The sequence below is a fragment of the Prinia subflava genome, chromosome 2 (genome assembly GCF_021018805.1).
Source record: "Prinia subflava isolate CZ2003 ecotype Zambia chromosome 2, Cam_Psub_1.2, whole genome shotgun sequence".
In the NCBI taxonomy this organism is placed as follows: Eukaryota; Metazoa; Chordata; class Aves; order Passeriformes; family Cisticolidae; genus Prinia; species Prinia subflava.
Genome location: NC_086248.1, coordinates 77657061 through 77679763, shown reverse-complemented (window position 1 = coordinate 77679763; position 22703 = coordinate 77657061). Strand labels below are relative to the sequence as shown.

At 49.8% G+C, this 22703-nt stretch overlaps 1 protein-coding gene across 7 annotated transcripts in view; it reads left to right on the top strand.

Annotated features, from left to right (window-relative positions):
* The window catches only part of TJAP1 (tight junction associated protein 1), a 40183-nt gene extending 17568 nt beyond the window's left edge, over nt 1-22615 (top strand). For 4 of the 7 annotated variants that reach the window (XM_063390653.1, XM_063390655.1, XM_063390656.1 and 1 more), the window contains 9 exons: nt 5338-5432; nt 7494-7547; nt 9599-9757; nt 12831-12859; nt 13529-13690; nt 14302-14368; nt 16072-16179; nt 16873-16956; nt 18628-22615. In XM_063390653.1, coding sequence (XP_063246723.1) covers nt 9632-9757; nt 12831-12859; nt 13529-13690; nt 14302-14368; nt 16072-16179; nt 16873-16956; nt 18628-19944 — 1893 coding nt within the window. In that variant the 5' untranslated portion in view covers nt 5338-5432; nt 7494-7547; nt 9599-9631 and the 3' untranslated portion in view covers nt 19945-22615. Of the gene's footprint in view, nt 1-124; nt 186-5337; nt 5433-7493; nt 7548-9598; nt 9758-12830; nt 12860-13528; nt 13691-14301; nt 14369-16071; nt 16180-16872; nt 16957-18627 lie in introns of all 7 variants that reach the window. The other 3 variants (XM_063390654.1, XM_063390659.1, XM_063390657.1) reach the window with 1 other exon arrangement.
* The last annotated feature ends 88 nt before the right edge of the window (nt 22616-22703 follow it).

Here is a 22703-nt window from a genome sequence, read left to right as displayed (position 1 = left end):
TTGAAAAAAATCAGATGGCTGAGCAGGTTTGAGCTGGATTTTGCTACTTTTCTTCATCCATAGCTTGAAATAAATGTCACCCAATTTTGATGCTGTTTCCTTCCTGGTCTATGTCTCCCGACAGAATGTGCCACCTGCTATATGTGGTGACTTACACACATACAGAACTTATGGCCAAGGAATAAGTAAGTACTGCAGATGTCAGTTTTCTTTCTGGTTGAAAAGGATAAATCTAGTCAATACATCTTCTGTTCTGCTTGCTGGTAAAGGCTCTAAGGGAACAAAACTGGCATGTGAATTACTCTGCAAGCATGGTTGTAGTGATAGCATTTCAGAATAAAGCTGACTGCTGTAAGCAGCCGTTTTATTTTTTGAAATTTGTTTTTGTCAGCACCTGCAAGCATTAGGGCTGGACTTAGCACCTCCTCAGCATTGCAGATGCTCTGTGGGCTAGGTCACTGTAGCAACTTGTCCATCTGTCCTCTGTAAATAATGCAAATAATGTTCTGCTACATTGTCCCACTGTGTAGCTACTGCATAGTGTGTCAGCCATCTGTGCCTCGCTGAGACTGCCGGACAGAGGGCATGTTTTGGAGAGTGGATTGTGGCAAGTGTATAGTTGAATGCTCCAGCAATAAAGCATTCTCTAGCATTACTGTATCTCTACTAGAGGGACAGCTCAGTGACATTCAGTTCCTGGCACTGGAAGAAATGGAGACTGCAGTTTGCCCAGAACTTCTGAACCAAAGCTTGAAACAAGAGGACTACTGATAATAATTGCTGGGGTTTGTGTGAGACTTAGGGAATACTTACAGGGGCTGAGAGTCTACCTCTCAGTAGCTGAAAAATTTAAGCTGCTTCTACCTTGTCCTAATTAAATGCCTTTTGATTTTATGCTCTAGGGAGGTAATGTATTATTTTTCACCTCTTCTTCCCCTCCTACACAGCACAGGAAATGACAGAGGTCTGGGAAAGGAATTCCCGCATGGTGATTTTTTACAGAAATCTCCCTCTTTGACTTGTCTTCAAATGTTTGCTTGTTGCAGCCATGCCCTCGCTTGTGTTTGAGAAAGTTTAAGGCCTCATGTGACCTATCAGCTTTATTCTTTAACATGTTATTAGAGTATCAAGATTTGCTTTTTCTAGCTGGGTCCAGACACTTCCAGAAACTTTTGAGAGTTCTTCTAATCTCCATGAGTTTTTTATCTAATGTTCTGGTATTTCTTTAAATTTCTGAGCAATATACTCCAAAAGTCTTCTCATGGGAGATCTTAAAGAGCAGGTAAGAAGAGAGAGTGAGGAAGTACTGTACTCTGAAACCCAGAGCACTAAGATGAAGAGACTCTGAAAGTTTGTAGCCTAAACTACCTTATGAGACTTGGAAGGATCACTGAACAAACTAAACACACTTCTGGTATGTCAGCAGTTCTGAATAAATTGTCCTTAGCCCTTGATGTAGCTGTCTATGCTAAAGGTAACTTGGGAAATGACCTTTTGCTGAGCTGGTTCTTGTGCAATTTGTGCAAAATGTGTAGCCATTAAAGGTGGTTCTACGCTTTATATGCATTAAAAAGGTGGTGCTGGTTTCCTAGTCAAAATCTCCCCTGGGTATTTTTACTCTCCATTAACATTCCTTTTGGGGATTGAGTTCTGGTCCTTTGCTTCCTGTTCTGTTCCTGTTCAGATGTTAATCAGCTGTTGCATTCTATTCCAGTTACATGTGAGTGATGCTAGCATTTCTTGGTCAGTGTTGACCAGTCCTGGCCTCTATAAAAGAATTAGGGAAGCTAAGCTACTCTTAACACAGCAGAGAGTAGATAATAAAATGCACACTTAAGGGTGTGGAGTGCAACTGAATTACAGGGACTGAGATCTTTGTATTGTGGAAGGAGCAAACAGGACTGTAAGGAAAGTGTGATTCTGATAATTCTTAAGAGAATTCTGCATGTGGCAGTGGATATGACTGATATGTGATATGTCCTGTGGTATTTCCATTCAGCAAGAACTGTGTATGACTGGAATCCAGGGATTTAATTTTCTTTGGAAATGTTAGGTGTTAAGTAGGGCATGGTATATGGACTGTTGTTCAACAGCTATCCTGATCTCTTTTACTTTAGAGCTCTTGGAATTGTTCCCATGCAGAGAACAGAGGTTTCTGCCTAACAGTCAAGGTTAATTGGCATGGAAAAGCAGGAATGACCAATAATCCTCCTGAAACTCGATTTTAATCCCAAAGTCACTATAGTGCTATTACTCAGATCTGAATTGTGAGCGCTAACATACAAGCAGAACTGAGATGTGAATCTGCACTAGGAACTGTCATCCTTCTATTTTAAAATGAGCTTCAACGTAGTCAGCGGTAGAATGGCTGTGAACCTTCTTTTGAGATGCCTTCTCTGAATGAAAAGATCTCTCTCATTAAATGTTAAAGGGCCCTTTAATAACCTTGCAGTCCTTTTCAATTGTGCTTGGCACCAGCAGTCTACAGGTGCTGCTTTTAATTTCACACAGCTTGCTTTTCTGTCCTGGACAGACATCCCTTGGTGCAGTTATTACATTGTTCATCTCCTGGTTAGTTGTCTTGGTCAGGATTTCTGCAGCAGCTTCTCAGGTAGTCTGGCTTGAGGCTTGTGAAAGCTAAGGTGTCCTCTATCCATACACACAGGAAAGCAACTAGACAAAACTCTCTTGCGTTTGCTTTTCATGAAGCTGGTCAGGAGATATTGATACCTCCTAAAGCAGGATGTGCCAGTATCCTGTATTGGATAAGCATGCAGAATATAGGTTGGCCCACAGAGAGCAAATATTCCAGGTTAACTGTGGTGGTCGGACATGTGTCACTGGACATTTGATTTTCTTACTTGTGGGTATTGTACCTGCAAGTTTTTGGAGTGTGCTGACTCTGACAGCCACAAAAATTGAGCCACAAAGAATCTTTCTGTAGTGTTGCATTAGAAACAAATGTGACTGTGATTGTATTTTGGAATGTATTTTTTCAGTAATACAAGTTCATCCTTCTGAATAAAAAGTAGTGCTAAATAAATGCTGCTATTAAGAGGAAAAGCTGGAAAGGTGATACAGTACCTGAGGAAAGAAACTTTGTCTTCATCATAATCACTGTATTTCCCTTGAGGAAAGGACACTGCTGATCCTCAGCACTGGTAAGAAGACTGTTTTATAAGATCAGAAAAGAGACAAGAGAAGGTGATGATGAGGAAAAGCCTGCAAGTCCTCTGCCTCTTTGCAGGATAAGTTCTGCTGCTGCAACTACAAGCAGGCAGAAGTTGTGTGCATCCTAGAATCACAGTGTTGGCTACCTCAGGCCTCAAGGGACTTGCCAAATATCAGGAAGAGACACTAGGTGCCTACAAATGTTGCCTTTTTGATTTCTCTTGTTCTTTCCCTTTTTGTCCAAAGCATTCCTGTTTGAACCTTTGTTTCTCTGCTAGGGACCTCTTTCTTGTTACTGGAGATAAAGCAATGCTCATGGGTGGTGGTGTGGTTTTGTGTGCATGCCAAGTGGCTGTTTATTCTGTACAGGGCCCAAAGAACTGTCTTAAGCAATTCAGTGTGAGATGACTTCTGTTTGTGGTGTGTGGTGAAAGTTTTGCCTTTCTCAGGTCACACAGAGAACAGAGCTACCTTGCAGGTGGATTTTACAGTGTCTGGTGAAGCCAGCTGGAGTCAAGGTCGTGTGCTGCCTGTGCAGCTGCACTCTGTCCCTGTGTTGGGGTTAATCCCAGCTGACAACCAAGTACCATGCTGGCACTTGGTCACTCTCCCCTCTGCTCCCAGGGGAATGGGGACGAGAATTAGAATAAAGTAAAACTTGTGGGTGGGGATTAGAGCAGTTTAATAATTGAAAAAAAGTAAAATATAGTAACAATTGTAATGGAGAGAGGGAGAGAGGAATAAAACCCAAGAAAAACAAGTGATGCACAACACAGTTGGTCACCACCTGCTGACCAATGCCCAGCCTGTCCCTAAGCAGCAGTTGGCCCTTCCTAGCAACTTCCCTTAGTGTATATACTGAGCATGATGCCATTAAATATGGAATATTTCTTTGCTTGGTTTGAGTCAGTTGTCCTGACTGTGCTCCCTCCAAGCTTGGTCAACTGTCCTGACTATGCTTCCTCCCAGCTTCTCATGCACCTTGTCACTGGCACAAGAAACTGAAAATCCTTGAGTTAGAGTAAGCACTGCATAGTAACAGCTAAACCATCAGTGTGTTACCAACATCATTCTCATCCCAAATCCCAACCACAGCACTGTACCAGCTACCAGAAGGAAAATTATCTCTGTCCCAGCTGTAACCAGAACATGGTGTCCCTGTGAAGAAAGAGTGTGTGTGTTTTGTCAGTGTGAGCCTTGTGGCCCTCAATAAGCCATCCTGGTGAAGCTGTAATTGTCAGTGAGCTTAGAAATCAGACTGGAACAACAGTGGGTAATAGCTAAAAGACAGAATTGGACCTACTGCAGGTGATCAACTAGTAGAAAGAGGACTGTAAATGTTAAGGAACAGTACTGATGAGAGGTGGAAAGGATGGATAAAAGGAACTAGGATTTAAAGTTTCCTCTTGTATTACAGTGCTAATTAGAATAGCTGAAGAGCTGCCTCCTGCTGTAGCTCCAGGCTAAAATTGAGCTTCTGCAGGGTAATCTTAATGTAGACTTGCCAGCAAGCTCCTTCAGAGAGGGGCTTTTGAATAGTGTGATGACCAGAATTGGTGCCTTCTTCTGTTTCTGGATATTACCTATATCCATTTCTGCTTTGGAGCACAAGGTCCATCTGTTCTGCAGAGCGTATCTGCTCCTCTCTGAACAGAGGTGTGGTGAATTGAACCACCTTGGGATTTCACCCTGTGGTAGCAAGAGATGCTCAGGTATTGTAGATGAGGAGGCCTTTGCTGTGCTGTTCACTGCATGTGATGCTGCAGCCTCTGGATGTCTGCAAAACAAAATCAGGTTGGTGTGGCAGAGTGATTGGAGCAGAGTGACAGCGACCGGATTCTTGATGGTGGACAGGATTGCAGGTGGGGAAGTAGGGACCCCTGAGCCATGTGGAAAAAACAGCTGCTTCTCTGAGGTCAGGTACTGGTCTGCACAGGCATCCTGCTCGGTGGAGAGATGGTTAAAAGACCTGTTCTTCCTGGGATACAGTGCAGACATGGAGCTTTTACAGTGGAAGGACCTGGCATTCGATAGTAGTCTGATGGTGCAGTTTGCTGTTGACTTCTGCCCTGGTACCTGGCTATGGCTTGCTCTGAGCATGCCTGGTTGTTTCCATGTTTTGTGCTGATAGGTGACTGACACCAAGTTTCCTTTCTCATGTTTCAGGAGCTGTTGGCCAGATGCTGCTGACTGCTGACAGGAGAGAGCTCATTCAGAGACAAACGACCAGAAATGTTTGGACACGTCGTCACTTTGGATCTGTAAGTCCTTGTTTGAGGAAAGTTGCCTGGCAGCCCTGTGAGTTTTTGAGTATCTATGGAAATTCTCAGATCATGAGGGTAGATTTCAAATCCTGCTATCTTTTCCAGGTAAGTAGGGATGAGATGGCAGGTAGCATAGTTGCTGCCTCTAGGGTAGGAAGCAGGAGAGTTCTGTTTGAGCCTGAGGAACAGTGTGCTGAGAGACAGGGAGGCCTTTGGCATGTTCTGAGCACAGCTGCAATGGAAACATGCGTGGACCCATTGGTGCAGCTGTTCCTGGAAGCCTCTGTCTGCCATGTGGCTGGTGGTTATGCCTGGATGCTGAACCAGCTCTTGCTGGGAGCTGATGGAAAAGCAGATTCAAACTGTGCTGTCCTGATCCTTCCTGGAGGTGCGTGTTCTCCCTCTCTCCCCTCATACTTTACAGTTTGCCCCACAGAGCAGTTCCACTGTTGTGAAGCTGTTTTTCCCTGTGCTAGTTGAGACTCGAGTCCAGCATTGTAGTAGGGAAAGGGGCCAGACAGCTTGCTGGGGCAGGGCCAGCACTGGGGCACCTCTTCAGTTTGTTTTGGCAAAGCTTGATTTTGCGTGGTCCTGTTGCCTGCGTGTTCCATTCACCTTCCCTCTGACTCTCCCTGTGTGTGTACAATTGCTCCACACCCTGCCTCCTGTGCCATCTCCCAGGACTTCATGCCACTGGCATGGGAAAAGCAGCACAGCAGCAGTAGTGCTTCAGGGGAGGGAAGGCTTTACTCAAGTCTCTCGTGCCAGTGGCAGAGCAATGGCCACAGAGCTACTCTCCTACAGAAAGACTAACCCAAATTAACCCCATTCTCTACTTGTAGTGATGGGTACCTGTTGTGGTTTGATTTCCACTGGCAACTAAGCATCACACAGCTATTGGCTCACTTCTCACCCCTCAATGGACTGGGGAGAGATTTGGGGAAAAAGTAAAATATTGTTGATTGAGATGCAGAGAGTTAAAAGGGACAGAAAAGGAAGGGATCATAGTAAAATGAGTAGAATGTACAGAACGAGGGATGCACAGTGCAATTGCTCACCACCTGCTGACCAATGCCCAGCCAATTCCTGAGCAGTGGCCCCTGGCCAGCTTTCTCCCTGGTTTATATACTGGCCATGATGCCATATGCTGTGGCATCCCTTTGGACAGTGGGGGTCAGCTGTCCTGGCAGTGTCCCCTCTCAGTTTCTCCCCACTGCTGGGATTGGGTGAGAAGCTGAAAAGCCAGTGACTCTGGGTAAGCACTGCTTAGCAACATCTAAAACATCAGGTGCTATCAACATTATTCTCATCCCAAATCCAAAGCACAGCACTTCCTAGCTACTAGGAAGAAAATTATCCCAGACAAAACCAGTTAAATACCCCAGGCTTTGACCAGAGAGGAAGGTTGTTTCTGAACCTGTTTTGTATCCCTGGTTGACTGGATGTTTTACAGAAGCCTGTTAACAGCAGGAGTATGATATGCTGCTTGATAGCAGTCAGAGTAGCTTGCCTTCCTCCCTTGTGGGGGTGTGGGTTATCACAGCTCTAGGCACAAATGTTTTGGCTCAAACAAAAGCCTGATAATTGCCAACTCATTTGTGGGTGAAAAGCACTGACTTGAAAGGATGAGCGAGATAACTGTTAGCATCACCAAACTTCTCTACTGAAGGCTCCACAGTTAGCATCCCTACAGTGGCAGGGAAGATTAGCTGGGAAGGTCCCATTCTAAAGCAGGTTTGTTTAGTCCTTTCTGGAACCACTATTGCCTTGAAGCCATTGCTTCATGAATTTTGAGTTTATGTGATTCCAGGTGCCTGAGTGCCTCGAACATTTCCTTGACATGTGCCTTTCCAGCTCTTGCTGGGCTATGTGGCCAAGTATTTCTAAGTCAATTTTCTTTACTTTCAGAAGATCTGATGTGGGTTGAGGTATCTGGAATGAGGTGGCCATCCCAGTTTGTCCTTGGCTATAAATATTCCCTATGCCTTATGTATTTATGGGATGAGATTTCAAGCTGGCTGTTTTGTTAGATGCTAAGCTATTTGTTATCTTCTTCAGGTCATCTGAGTGAGTGTCCCGGCTTCATGAGGCTTTCAATTTGAGCCCAGGCTGGTAAGTGCTCACGTCCTTATAAAATAGAGAAATTATTGTGATTTCAGCTGGGTGCACCTTCATGCACATCTCCTGTCCTTAGCCTGGCAGAAACTGAGAGAAGAGACCCCTAGACCGCCTGTTTGATAGTGGGCCATTTGCAAACCTTCTTCTGGTCAGGTTTTCAGCCTTTCTCTTTGAAAAAAGAGAAATGTCTTCCCAGCAAATCAGACCTATCTGTTTTGCTTAGGGATGCAATGAAATGTGCATTCGGTATTATGGATTTAATTTTTCTAAAATATTAGAGATCTACATCTACTTGAGTCTTTTTAGGGGAAGGGACTTTGAGACAATGACTGCAGCAAGGGGAAGTTCCCAGCATTGTGATGAGGAAGATTTACAGGTTAGTCCTAGGAAGTTGTTCATGTTTGTGGAAAGGTGCAAGAAACTTTTGTCAGCTTGTGTTTATAGCAGAGAGGACAGTTTGCAAATGTACCTGTGAAGTGTTAAAGCCTGCTAGGGCTTGGGACTGCTGTGTGCTTGGTGCAGACACCTCCCACTTGCCTTTCTCTCAGAGGACTCAGTCTGGGTGTCAAAAGAGGCAGCTAGACTGGAGCAGATAAGAATTGGAGACCATTCTTAAGGCTCCATTTAGACTCTTACCAGGTAAAACGCCACTGTCCAACACACAAAGCAAGTGAAGTCTGCTGAGTCACGGGCCCTGTGGTAGCCATTGACTGCAGGTGTGTAAAGGGGAGTTGTGTGGCCCTGCTTGTAGAAATGATCTGAGTGGACACAGGTCCTGCACTTTGAAGAGCTGCAGGTCAGGTGCTGAGGACTGCAGAGATGCAAGGCTTGCTGAGAGTAAGGGTCCCACAAGGGGAATGAGAATTGAGCACTTACTCCAAATATAGGACAACTATGAATGGTGCATATGTTGTCACTGAGGAAAGTCTGGTACTGGGCTCTGCAGGGCCTGCTTGATAGCTCTTGTGTACAACAGGGTGGATAACATTCTGGCTGCTTGTGGGGATGTCTTCCTGCCCTCAACTGTGGACACAGAAGATGGAAAGGAAGGTGTTTCTTCCATGTGTACAAGACAGCTGCTTTTCTTCTACCCTATTTTTTGCTTTTGTAATGCTCCTACAGAAGGAAGAGTCCCAGCACAGCTAGGGTGAAGGAACTAATCCTTCCACTAGTTGTGCAGCTGCATGTCTATATATTGTGCACTCACTCTAAGGGTGGGGAGGCACTGGAACAGGTTGCCTGGAGAGGTTGTGAGCGCCTCATCCCTGGAGGTTCAAGGTGGGGCTGGGTGGGGCTCTGACCAACCTGGTCTAGTGGAAGCTGTCCCTGCCCATGGCAAGGGGCTTGGAATGAGATAATCTTTAATGTCCTTTCCAACCCAAACCATTCTGTGATCCTGTGCTGCAAAATCTGGCTTTAAGAACCAAGAGGTCAAAACCACTGCTCCCTAATTTGATGCCACCTCTGACTTGGGGGTTGTCTTTGTGTTTTCTGCCAGAGTAATGTGTTCTCATTCTGAAAAATCTCCTGTGGTCTACTGCACTGGGGTCCCAGTGTAAGCCAAAAAGTTCTGGGCTCTTTAATGGCTGAAGTCTCCTCCCACATAGTCCCTGCTGACAGTGACAGGAGATGATCAATAACTCCTGCTCCAGCTGTCACTGCTGCCTGTAAGGCTTGCAGTTTCCATATTGAAAAAGGCCTTTCCTAAAGAGCCTGATCAATATGCTGCTGTGAGGTCTGTTCTCATTTGCTATATATAATCCGGACACACACAAGTACGTGAGTGAGCGTGTGTAGAGGGGGGAGAGGATGTGCCAGCCCTCTGCTCTCACTGGCTGGGAGAAGGACACAGCTCCCTCTTACTTTGCTCCCTCTCCTGCCGCTGCTGCTCAAGGCCTGTGGCTACATCCTTTACCTGCTCTATTAGCACTCTGCATGGGGACCTGCTCTGGGACTCCAGGGGAGCCGAATTGCTGCTGGGTCACCTGTAGGGTTCGATGGAGCAGCCGCAACTCTCTCTCCTATGCCCTCTCTGCTGTTGGTAGGTAACCCGCCTTCGGAGCCACGCAGGTGGGAGGATGTCGAGCACGGCCCCGACAAAGAAGCCTTACCGCAAGGCGCCCCCGCAGCACCGCGAAGTCCGGCATGAGGTACCCATCATTCGTGACGACCAGGACGGAGTGATCTTGGCTGAGCAGAGTCAGGTAACGGCTTGCCGGGTGACAAAGGGCTTAACACCATTGCACCAGCAAATAGGGTTTAGTTACACCGAGGCAGGCCAGCTCGAGCAGGCAGAGGGGTTTGAGGTTTGCAACCTGAACTTCTCCTCATCGTGGTCCCTGGAGTCCAGCAGTGAGAAGGAAGTGGCAGGGTGCAGAGCAGAGTTGAACATCAAGAGCCAGACTGTCTCTCCTGCACTTCAGCGTGGTGGGAAGATGGGGCAGCGAAGTGGGAAGCGGTGCCCAAACCGCAGTCGTGGGCACCGCAGCAAATTTGTGAGCCGTAGCATGGAGACAGTTCTGGTGTCTGGAGATGAAAGACACCATCCCACTTGCTCTTTCAAGAGCAGAAGCCTGGAACGCTCACTTATATTTAAAGAGCCTCCTGAAGTCCTGACACCAAGGAAGTTTCGTGTCTCCTCTACACACCTGCCTCTCAAAGGGATCCTGAAGCAGACCAACATGACTGGCTCGTGCCCTGAGAGCTTATGCAAGTCCCGCTCAGTTGAGACACTTTGCCGTGGTCGTGGCTCGCGCAAATACAGCGATCCTCAGCTCTGCCTCAGCCCTAGGGAGAAACGCTCCCTGGAGCAAAGCAGCAGCAGGGCCGCTGACTCTGTCAAGCATAGGGAGAAGATCACAGAGGAAAAACTGCAGTTCTCCAAATTCCTGGATGAGATTAGCCAGCGGGTGCTGAGTCCCAACCGCTTGCGCTCACTGGGAGAGACCAGGGGAGCAGAACAAGACCAGAACTCTCCCCCTTTTCCCAGAAGCTCCGTGCCAGAAGGCCAAGGGGAAGGTCGTCTGAAAGGGGTCAAAACCAAGCATGCAACTGAAAGATCCCCCTGCCCAAGCAGAAGAAAAGCAGAAAAGAAAAGTGAGGGGCTGGGAGTGGCTTCGGGCCAGAGAAAGTATGCTGAGGAAGCTGAGAGAGTTTCCAGACTAAGAAAGAAACCTGTCCTTAGGAGGAAGGACAGTAAGGGAAAACTCCTTTCCTTGGAGAAAAGGGTGGTAGATCTGTGTCAGTATGAGCTGCAGCAGCTGGCAGACCTGGGGCTGGCAGGGACATCCTCTGGGCAGCAGCATTCACTGTCTTCATGGAAAAGCAGTGCAGAGGGCAGAAGGGATGAAAGCAGTCCCTGTTCACAGCTATTACAGCCACACCATCAGTGTGCTAAGCTTGAGCAGAAGCGTGCAGTGGAGCCGAACTACCCAGAGAAAGGATCCTGCTCCACTCCAACATGCTGGAGTCGGGAGGAGGGGCCTACCCCACCTAGATCCTCCCCTTCCTTCAACCTGGCACTAAACAAGGTAGGTGCCAGGGTCACCATCTCGCAGGCAGGGCTCTCACAAAGGCCAAACCCCTACCTGGATCTCATCTAGTCTGTAATGCCAGGGCAGAGAGTGAGAGTGGGCCCCTAGACCTCATGTTGTGGGTGCTTAATCACCAGAAGCTGTTCTCTTGTGGTGCCACTCCCATACGTGTGGGTGCCACTCATGGCTGTGCTGCAGGTTGGGTATGGGTTGCTGGGAGTAACCAGCTTCCCTTTGGCCCCAGGAGTTAAGGAAGGTAGAAACTGGTGCTGTTCTCCCCACTGCAGACTTTCCAGGTGTTTGCTGGTTGGAGACCCTTCAGGCTGCTGGGCAGTAGGTGTGTGCAGGAAGCAGGGAGCTCCGTTGTCAAGGAGGTGCTGGGATGTTCCTGGTGCTTTGTGTGTGCCCTGTGCCTGGCTGTCTCAGGGTGTTGGACCTTTGTATGATGGCCGTTTCAGGTCCTTTAAGCTTTCCCCTCTTTTCTCTAGCCTGCCTTGAGGCAATGCCATTACCTTGTATTAATAAGAATCACATTATCCCCTTTGCCTGGTCACTATCATCTGCTGTTTGTTTGTGGCGGCAGGGGAGGCAGGTGCTAGATAATTCTGTGTGAATTAACTGATTGCCATGCGGAATCAGGAGGTAAGGATGGATTGATGGTTTGCCCTTAGGAGCAGGAGGGTATCTGCAGGTGTTAAAGACCGTTCTTTTAAAGTGTGAATTAATAAAGGAAGCAGCCCCTGAGGTCTTAAGGGATGAGGGATGGTGTACCTTATGGAAGTGTTAGCAGCTCAACAGCTTCGTCCTTGGCTGTCTGACACGATCTCTCAGCTCAGAGCTGACTGTGACACTTAATAGAGTATCTAAAGTGTGGTAGCACTTGGGTTTGTGAAGTGCTCTTGGTATGAAGCACCAAAAATAATCCATGGGCAGTTTGGACTTTGTGAGAATGGTCAGAGACTTGGGCTTTCACAAAAATACAGTTGCTTCTAGTGCTAATTAAATATCTTCCAGCCATCCTGGCAGGCAGCAGCTATCTCATGGGTTAGCACAGAGAGTTCAGAACAGCTGAGCTGTGTGCTCTTGTCACTGCTTTCTGTCTCCTTGTTCTGCAGGGCCCTGCTCCAGCTACCTCTGGGGATCTTGCCTATAACGTTTTCTTTTACAGGCTTTTCTGACCTTTAGTGTTTCTTCTGCTATCCTAGAATGGTTAGTGGTTGTTTTCAGGTCTGCAGAAAGAAGCCTTTTTTGGAGCACAGTCTGGGTGTTATAATTGGTAGCCACATTTTTCAGGTCCCAACTGATTCTCTCTCATGATTTTTATGGGGTTTCGAGGGTCCCACAAGTGACTGCTGTGGTGACAAGTGAATCCTGCTTATGCTGGCCTGTGAGATTCCTGCTGCCCACCAGCTGTGGATGTGGAGGAAGCTGAAACATCTGCTAAGGTGCTGATGTTACAAGAGATGCTGAGATTGCACCGTGGGAGGGTAAAGTTACCTAACTTGTGTGGTGGTTTCTAGTCCAGCTCTTCTACCCTGAACCAGACACACAGTGTGTTTCAGTATCAGACCACTGAGCAGTGTGTACAGATCCTTGTAGCTCTAAGCTTGCCTAGTATGAACTGTCAGAGCAGGGGAGGAAGAGTCACAGCTAGGGTGTAGCAACCAAGACTGCCTTTTAGGACAGTGTGAGAGACCAACTCCTCTTGTAAAAGAACCTCACAACTGTTTTCTTCCCTGTGCAGGAGCCCTTGACGGATGCAGAAAGGATGAAGTAAGTGTCCTGCTCCCCCTTTATGCCTGTCATACTGCAATTGTGTGGGTGCTGATTCCTCACATCCTGCCTGTGCCACCTGTGCAGTGAAGCTGACTGGCCCTGCAGGCTCCTCTCAGATCTTCAGTCTTCTTGGGGCTGTGTGGGCAGAACTTTAGTCTGTGCCTTGCCAACCTGTGCCATGCATGTCCCTCCCGCTGGAGGAGGAGGGAGCATGGACCCCCCAGTGCAGATGCAGGCAGAGGAGTTGGTGGGTGTGAAAGAAAGTAGATTAAGTCATTAACAGAGGTGGAGAGAGGATTTTTCCCGTCTATTCTTCTAACCTGGACTGGGATAAATTATTGATTGGTTTTCATTCATCATTGAGGGACACTGGAGCTGTGCAGCTCATCTGTCTTTATGCAAGCACTGTAACCCGAGAGGGAGCTGGGAGCCACGGCTGGCCAGCTGGCATGTGCTTCTTTGCCCCTGCTCCAAGAGTGTTTGTCTGTCTGTCCTGACAGAGATGTAGCTCTTGCTTCATGTGTTACAGTCTCCTGAGCGTTCAGTTCCTGACTTCCTGGGACCTGTGAGGGCTCTTGGGCCCTGGTACAGGGCAGCAGGTGGGGGTGCTGGTGTGGAACGCTCCTTGTGCACTCAGTGGTACCTTGCTCCTGGTTCCTGCCCCAGGCTCCTGCAGCATGAGAATGAGGAGCTTCGTCGACGGCTGACATACGTGACTAACAAAATGGAGGCAATGGAGAGGGAACTGGAGTCAGGTCAGGACTATCTGGAGATGGAACTGGGCCAGAACCGTGAGGAGCTGGAGAAGTTCAAGGACAAATTCCGTAGGTATGACAAAGAAAATGAGGGGGGTAGAGTTAGAAAGATCCCTCACACCAAAGACTCCCGCAGCTGGTGTGTGCAGGCTGTGCCCTGTTGTGCAAGTCAAAGGTGTGCTGCATCCTTGAAAAGGTGCACCTCCAGACTCTAGGGGAGATAAAGGCTCTGCAGCCATTATTTCTTCCTAGGTACAGTGTAGGAATGCTGTCAGCATGAGAGGCTGATGGCAGGGAATTCTTCATCTGTTGGATGTAAGCATGTGTGCAAAAAAAGCCACTGGTGGCTGCAAGGAAATACATCATTGCTTTACTTGAAAAGTACCTCAGTTAAAAATCAGTGCCAGTCACTGGTCGTGTGCTTAGATGTGACATAGCTCAGAGGAGTCCTCCAAAGGCAGCTACATCCCCTCCTGCAGATCCTTTCAGCCTGCCAGGCCCGTCTTGCCTCCAGTAACTTGGGGTCTGAAAGCCATCACGTGTCAGAGGTGAGGCACAGTTAATATGCCTGGTTGTCTTAGTAGCAGTCTGAGTTCTAGAGCTGGTGGTTTTCTTGGCACCTATGAAGGCAGCTTGAGCAGGTGCCTGAGATCCATTCCCAAGCATACAATCTTGTTTCTGTAGGTTGCAGAATAGTTACACTGCTTCCCAGAGAACCAACCAAGACCTGGAGGAGAAGCTGCACACCCTGGTGAGTGCCCTGTTAAGTCACTAGAGACATGAGGTGGAGAAGACCAGTGTGTGTTAGGAGCAAATGGGCAAAGGGCCCTGTCTTTACCCAGCAGATGTGGCAGGGGGTGAGGGGTGAGATTCTGGCCGTGACCATCTACTCCCCATTCTGGCTGGTGTCATGAGTGGTGTTCTTGATTTACTGAGCCCATACTTGGTCATGCATGAGAGCTTTGGTTCCTCACAACATAATTGCATGGTATTCCGTCATGTTGCTTCAGTCCCTCTCAAAATGCCAGGAATGTGTCAGCTAGTCTTGGGGTGGTCATCCTGGGAGGACAGGGGCAGTCAGAGCAGAGTCAGTGTGCGTGTACGTCTGTTGTGTGCGTTCATAACACTCATGGCTGTTTCTTTTCTCTCCCTCCCCCTCTCTTTCTCTTTCTCCTCCCCACGCTGCCGCTGGCACACTCTGGGCGCACTCACCTCTCAGGCCTCTCTCAGCCAAAGCTGGATTTTTGCAGTTGCGTCTTTTCGTTTGTGTGTTTTTCCTTTTTCCTCTTTACGTGTCTGGGCCTGTTGGTCTCATTGTCAATCCCACATACACCATCTCAGATGGAGGGGCCCCAGGCCTCGTCCAGCCAAGGGCTCACCTGGTATCCAGCAGCTGCCCGCAGATGCAGCAGGTCCTAGCTTGCAGGGCTCCATCTTAGGAGTGTTTGACTCTGAGCCAGCTGGAGCATGGCATGTTGGGAAGTGGTGCCCATAAGCAGCAGCACTGCACAAGGTGTGGATGGCTGTGAGCCTCGTTTGCTCCCTTTCCTTCCCCTTCTGAGCTGCGAGCAGGCAAGTCAAATAGCTGAGGTTCTGATTGCCTCCATGTAGCCCAGGATGAGATTTCTTTGGTTCTAGAACTTGAATTTCTTGGGTTAATATTCACTACCAATTATTCATTGTGCTGGTGTCTGAAGTACTGGCTCCCCTATCACCTTGCCTGTTGCTGTGCTGTACCTGTGCTGCACAGCTGGCCCTGCTGCTCACAGCCTCACAACAGCCTTGGGCAGTTTAGAGGAACTTCTTGAGACAGTGACAGCTTGGTTGTTCTCAGCTGTTGTCCCTCTTGGCTGTTACATCTGGGTCTCCATGTACCCGAACTGTTAGGGAGTCTGAAGAGGCAAGGTTGCCTGCTTTAGGGAGGACATTAGCTGAACTTCAAATGAAGCGACAGGTGCTTTTACTTACTAGAGCAAGGCTTAAACTCCTTCAAGATGGTGCCTTCCCCCTTTTGTCCATTCAGTATTGGCTGCTGGATCTTTTCAGGCAGTGTTCTTGTTTCGGTTTCCCCAGGAAGGAGGGCAGGGTATCACTATCTCAGAGTTCTTTACTACCAGTGGCAGGGTGGGATTGACCGCTCAAAACCACTAGCTTTTTGTGAGGCACCATGGGAACCAGGGGCAGAGAGGAAACCTACAGGTGCTGCAAGAAGAAATACTGCCTTAAGGAGGTTCAGACTCAACCTGTTGTCTCTGTAGCTAGCAGAGCGGCTGGTCCCATTTGGCTTTTGGAATCACCTTCCTTTGAAGAGGGTTGTCTCCCTTGTCTGTCTGTCTGTCTGGAAGTTTTTTGTATCCCAGCTGTACATGTCATTGTGCCATGCTTGGGCTGAGGTGGGTGGTGAAGCCAAGTTCTGTGCTAGGGAGTTTTAAACCTGTTGTTCTTGCATCCCAGATTAAAAAGGCAGAAATGGACCGCAAGACGCTGGACTGGGAGATTGTGGAGCTCACTAATAAATTGCTTGATGCCAAAACCACCATCAATAAGCTGGAGGAACTCAATGTAAGTGTCAGTCTGCAAATGGCTGTGAAAAGTGTGTGAGGTGTGGGCTTTTCCTTTTGTTCAAAGTCATTAGTGTAAAGGAGCAAATGATTTACTGTGCATGGAAGTGCAGGAACTGTACATGATAGCAGGGACAGACAAACAGAAGAGGGTCTGAGGGGTTGAACAGGGAAGAATGGATCTTCAAGTTTGATGTATTTGCTCTTTTAAGCTGAGGGTTGGACCTGAGTCTGGGCTGTACCTGTGGAGGGGTCATTCACTCCAGAGCTGGGAGGGGGCTGATGCCTCTTCTACACCATTAATATGAAAGTTCCTGGATCCGGTGCTTGACTCTGTTAGCTGCTCTCAACTCCCTCCAGTCTCTCTGCATCATCAGATGTGGCTGAGCTGTGGGATGGGAGAGAAAATCTGGTGGGATTTTTGGGGATGATTAAAATCCCCAGAGGGAGAGAAGCTTTCTACACTGATAGAGGATATGCCAGCAAGAAGGACTGGAGTTGAAAGGGACACCTTGGCTGAGTTGTGAGAAAATACACAAAAGTATGAGGAGGAGGGAATGGCAGTGCCCTCATGAGCGATTCATCAGATGCCTCTTCTGGCTTCTGTTCCAGCAGTATCTGGTCAGGTGGTGGCTTTTTGGGTAAGCGTTTGGGCAAGTCTGGCAGTGTCACACACCTGTGCCCTCTCTTGCAGGAACGCTATCGACAGGACTGTAACCTTGCAGTACAGCTGCTCAAGTGTAACAAGTCTCACTTCAGGAACCACAAGTTTGCTGATGTGAGTAGGAATCCTGCTGAGGTGGGGAGGAAGGGCTTATGAGCTTTGACTGCATTTTGCTTTCTCCAGCTTTCTCCACAGGGCTGCTGGCCTCTCATCCCTCATTCTCAGAGGTGGGGGGAGGTTCTTGTTCCCACTCCCACTGAGAAGACAGCAAAGAGTTTCTGCCAGCTCCTCTTTCATGACAGCTTCATTTCACAGTTCAGCCAGGAGCTGTTATAAAAAGCACAATAACCTTGAATTTGATAGCCTGCTGGGTGCATGCTGATAGCTGGCAGGAGGACAGACCTCTCTCTTACTGTGCTCCATCCTTTCTCCTTCCTCACCTGGCCACATGGAAGGGCCATACTGCCCCATAAGAAGCAGCAGTTGTCTGACCCAACATCACTTATTATCTGAGGAGAAATGTGTGAGGCAGCATGCAGAGTTTTCTAGGCCTTCTGAGTAGGAGAAGCTGGTACCAACTCACTCCCCTTGTGGGGAGGGATGAGGGTGGGGGAGTTCAGTTCATCCTGCTCTCATCTCCTTTCACATCAGTAGCATCAGTTCTTTGGCTGAAAGTATCATCCAGGCCCTTAGCTGAGCTCTCTTTGCCGTACCTCTAGTCTCTGTCCCTTCTTTTGTTCCTCTCAGCAAAACTACATGCTTGTCTTTTTTAATTTAGCAGGTGACCACTATGTCACCCTCCCCCACTGTGTCTCAAATTAGCACTCTTGAGGTCAGTGTATCAGTTACTGCTGGGGTAACCTTGACCTCTCTCCCAGCTGTCCCCTCCCCTCTCTGGAGCTTTGAATTCTGCCCCAGAGCGCTGTGTTCCACATGGCTGCCACTGGAGGGGGTTTGGTTCTGAGACAGTCTGCCTCACAGCCAGCTGTTGTTATGCAGTGAGCCCTGCATGCCCAGATGTGGGTGCAGTTTCCTTCTGGCTGTGATGGGACAGACCTCACTATGCCACTGAATGGCCTGGGGACCTCTGCCCTCCACTTTGTGCTTCACTTGCCTGTGGTGACCCAGTTGAGGGCAGCTTGGCAGGGTAAGGGAGGAACAGCAGTGCTCATTTGCAGGACAAGGTAGTGTTTACCCCGTGGTGAGACCCCAGTCCGACAGCTTTGGTGATAAGCCCTGTGTTTGTCTCTCTGAAATGGAGAGTGAGGTAGCGGGGTGACGTGGTGCAGTTGGTAGGAACACAGGAAGGCATCGATCCTGGTCTGCAGGCAGGCTGCCAAGGCAGCATGGCTGCAATCATGCATTCAGGGAGCACTGTGCATCTCAGCAGTGGGGGCTGTAGAGTCACTTCAGTGCAACCACCAGCTGATTTTCCACAGATCAATAGATCCCTTCCTAGCATGTGCTGGCTGGGCCTTATCTCTGTGCTCACAGACATGTGGCACTGAGCCCGTGTGCTGTCTTTACCTGCTCGCTTTGCCAGATGGGGCCTGTGAACCATGGCCTAGAAGCATGACTGCTGTGACAGCTGGAGAGCCTTGTTAGTCACTTGTGGGGCAGGTTTGCTTTGAAAAGGTGTACCCTTCTGAAGGCAAGGTAGGTGAATGTTAAGATCAAGATAATGACTACAAAATACACGTGTAGGTTGGTTGGAAAAGGCAGGTTATATGAAAATAAACGGCTTGTATGGCATTCCCCTTCTAATGTCCTTTTCCTTCTCCCTAGCTTCCCTATGAGCTGCAGGACATGGTGAATAAACATTTGCACAGCACGCAGGAGTCCGCAGGCCCTGGCCAGGAGGCACCCCACACTTTGGCTCCATCTGATGTTGTGCCCACCTCAGTCATCGCCAGAGTCTTGGAGAAACCAGAATCTCTGGTTCTGAATTCAGCCAAGTCTAGCAGTGGCAGCTGTCCCATGGCTGAGGATGTCTTTGTGCATGTGGACATGAGCGGAGCTCTTCCTGATGCCTGCAACAGTGCAGGGCAGATGGGGAAGGAAGGAGGAGATGCAGGGAAACAGCAGAACGGTGGCTGCAAGGCGCAGGGTAGTGTGGAAAGTGTGCCTGAGGAGGTGCCTGCCTTTGAGAAGCTAAGCCCGTACCCTACTCCCTCACCTCCCCATCCTATGTACCCAGGGCGCAAAGTGATTGAGTTCTCTGAGGACAAGGTAAGGATCCCAAAGAACAGCCCGCTGCCCAACTGTACGTATGCTACACGCCAGGCCATCTCCCTCAGCCTGGTGCAGAGCGAAGATGAGAGCTGCGACAGGCACCGGACGCTCCCCAGCAGCCCCGCGTCAGAGGGGCGCCGTTCAGCTTCCAGCTGCTCCTGTCAGCAGTCCCCCAAAGCAGCCAGGGCTCACGGCTCCTCCCAGAGCAGCCCATTCAGCAGCCCTCCCCAGATCCCGAGCGCCTTTGCCAGCTCTGCCAGCTCTGAGGAGGACCTGCTGGCTAACTGGCAGCGTATGTTTGTGGATAAGGCGCCCCCCACCTCGGAGCGAGTGCTGATGAACCGCACGGCCTTCAGCCGTGACACGGCCCCCGAGCTGCAGAAGAGGTTCAGCCGCTCCATGCAGGAGCTGGGTAGGGCAGCCTCGGCTTACTCGGATGGTGAGGAGTCTGCACAGAGCTGCAGCTGGACCGTGAGCCGGGACTCAAGCGTAGACACAGACAGCACCGAGTCCAGAGCCCGCAGGAGCCATTTCTCTTCAGACTATGGGACAGATTTCTCCCAGGATGAAGCCCAGAAGCTGTTGCTTGAAAGCAGTGGAGGCACTGCAGAGCCTGAGAGCTCCTCACCAGAGAAGCACAAGGACTATGTAGACCTTGTCTTGCCTGAGAGCCCAGCTGAGGAGACAGAAATGCTGCTCCAGGGAAACAAGGAGAGCAGCCGAGGAGGTGTCCAAGAGGAAAGTGGAGAAGGCAGGATCAAGCCTCCTTTCAGTCGGCCGCACCGCAGCCCTAAGAGGATGGGGGTACACCATTTACATCGCAAGGACAGTCTGACACAAGCCCAGGAGCAGGGCAACCTTCTCAGCTGAGGCAGAGCAAGAAGCAGCCTCACTTTGCAGAGCTGTGGGATGCCCCCATCAGTCCACTTGAGGGAGAAGCCTCCCTTAGTACCCTCCTCCCAGGGGAAATCTGCTCTGAGATTTCATATTTATTCTCTTTTGCTACCTGGAAGAGCTGGGATCTCCCTTCCCCGGCACCTCAGACCCACAGTACAAGCACATACAGTGTGCATAAGCACACCCACTGCCCTGACACACTCGCAGCTCTCTTCACAGCCTCACACTGGTGCCTGTACCAGAGCTAGTTCTTGGTACCCCTCGTCCTGGTGCCTGTGCCTCTTTTTGCTCTCATCCCCCTTCCCACTCAGGTACCTGAGGCCCTGGGTGCTCTCGTGTTGTTTCCCTGCAGCTGTTCTGCTCTCTTTTAACTTGTGCCAACAGGGCAGAGTGCCTGTGTGGTGTCTGATTCCCCGGGAGCCCCAGGGGCTGTGAGTGGGGCACAAGGACTCTCCCAGCAGAAGGCTGTGTGCCGTGGGGATGTGCTGGGATTGCTGGTGTCTCATTTTCCCGCTGGGTTTTGTTTTCCCCAGCCGCCCACTGGGTGGGTCTCCAGAATCTGCCGCCGCAGGTTGCTGTCGTGTGTCTCCAGGGCTGGGCTCAGCACCTGGTCCCCACTGGGGCAGTGCACAGGGGCTGGTGCTGTGGTGTGAGGCACGGGTGCTGCCTGCTGAGGTGGTTCGGGGAGGCAGTGCCTCCTGGGCGCTGGGGTTTGCATTTGTTTGTCTCCTCCCTCACACCTCTTCCCCTGCTCTCTGTGCTGTTGTTTTGTTTGAACAGTGCTGGTGCTTTGCTCTTGGGTGGGCTTCTTTCTTCTTTCCAAGCCTTTGGTTTTGGGGTGTATTGTTTTTTCTTTCCCCCACCCGCATAAACAGACGCCCCGTTGGCAGCCAGTCCGATGCCTGCACTGAGGGTGTGTTGAGGAGTCTCGGCTATCAGAGCTGCGCTTCCCTCTGATCCTGGCCTCCAGCCTGCAGAAACCCCTCCAGATTTAAGAACAAGGTCTTGCCCCAGGCAAGCAAGGCGTGAAGGATGCTTCCGGGCTTTTCTGGGAAGGGCTTGGTGTAGGGCCAGCAGGGATGTGAGGGCAGCATGCTGAAGAGCTGCTCCCTGCAGATGCACTACCTCATGGCTCAGCAGCAGCCCTTCACCAGGGTTTGCTTGCACGCCCCCTTCTCTGGGAGGCTCCAGGCTCTGGTGCCTCTCTGGGGCCTCCTTTTCTGGGTAGGGCTCTCCTGCGTGTTTTTCCTAGCGTAGTGTGATACTGTGTCACTTTTCTTCTCAGTCTTGTGTGCTCAGTGTCTTGTTGGGGGGGAGGGAACGGGAGAGGTCTTTAGATGTAGGTATTTTTTTGAGGGCTTACAAAGCCCAGGCCTCCTGTTTTAATTTTGTCCTGTGCCCTTGTCTGTCTAGTGTTTCTTGGCATCCATGGGGGTGCAGGGCAGAGAACAGCCCAGTTCCCTTCACCATACCCCCTTCAAACCCTGCCCTCAGCCTGCTGTCTGGTTTTTGAGTTGGGTTTGTGTTGTCCTCCCACCCTACACCATGCGGGCTCTTCACTGGTCTGGAGGAGAGCATCGCTCTCTCCAGGAGGGAGCATCTGTTCATATGTTTACATCAAGATTTGCAGCCAAGAGCTGTCTGGGGGCCCTGCTCCCCTCCCCAAGCCCCTGTCTTTGTAAAGGGCTTGCAGCTTGTAGCTGGGGCCAGCCAGGGCTTCAGCTTGAGCCTGGAGGCTCCAGGGCCAGTGAAAGGGAGCTGCAGGCCTCTCTGGCAGGCTGTGTAGTTTGTTTTATGTACCCTGGGCAGAGCTGCTGCCTACACACTCACCTTGTTTCCCACCTGGAACAGTTGTGGAGCTGGATGCCACCCTCTGGTGGGCAGGTGGGACTCAGTATTTCACTGCAGTGTTTCGCTGTGCAGACAGGCTGGTGCTGAGAGTGGGAGCCTCCTCTGAGCCTGCAGAGTGTTTATCCCCTGTCCCTGTTGTGGAGGGATGGGAGATGTCCTTGTGTTTGCTGCCATCAGCCACTCCACTGCTGCTTTTCTTTTGTTCTTCTGCAGCACTGCTGAGGGTTTGCAGCTGCAGCAGCTGCCAGAGCCTGCCTCGAAGATGTCACCTGGGGTTGGCAGCTCACTGAGTGAGCTGCTCTGGCTCTGAGGCTGCTGGTGGCCTGCAGCAGGGGAGGCACTGCCCCCCAGGGCTCAGCCCCATCTCCCCTGAATCCTGGTATGCTGGTCAGTGGGCAGAACTCTCTTGCTGAGGCAGCTGGTGCTGATGATGCCAAACAGAGCTGGCCTTCTCTGCTTTTGGTCAAGGTAGACTGAAAAGCAAAACAGTGAAGTGGAGGGGTGGCAAAGGTTTGCCCAGCACCTCACCAGACACTTGTGCTTTGCAGTATTAGGCTGCTGGCAGAGGTTGAGGGGGAGTGGTGGCCTCAAGCAGCAGAGCCCTCTCTTTTCTTGTGGGCATCGTGTCCTCTGCACTCCTGCCCACCTCCAGCAGTATTGGCTCTGGGGCCTTGAGCCCATCCCACTCCTAGGGTCCCAACTCCAGACTGTTAATGTGTAACTAATGTGGTTTTTTCTGAGATTTTCAAACTGATGTATATTTTAAGACCAGAAATAAACTATTTTAAAAGTAGATAGCAGTGGCTGTATTGTACTTGACACTAAACAAGACCGGACTGGAACGATCCTGAGTATGTGAGGGTGTACTCATGGTACAGTGT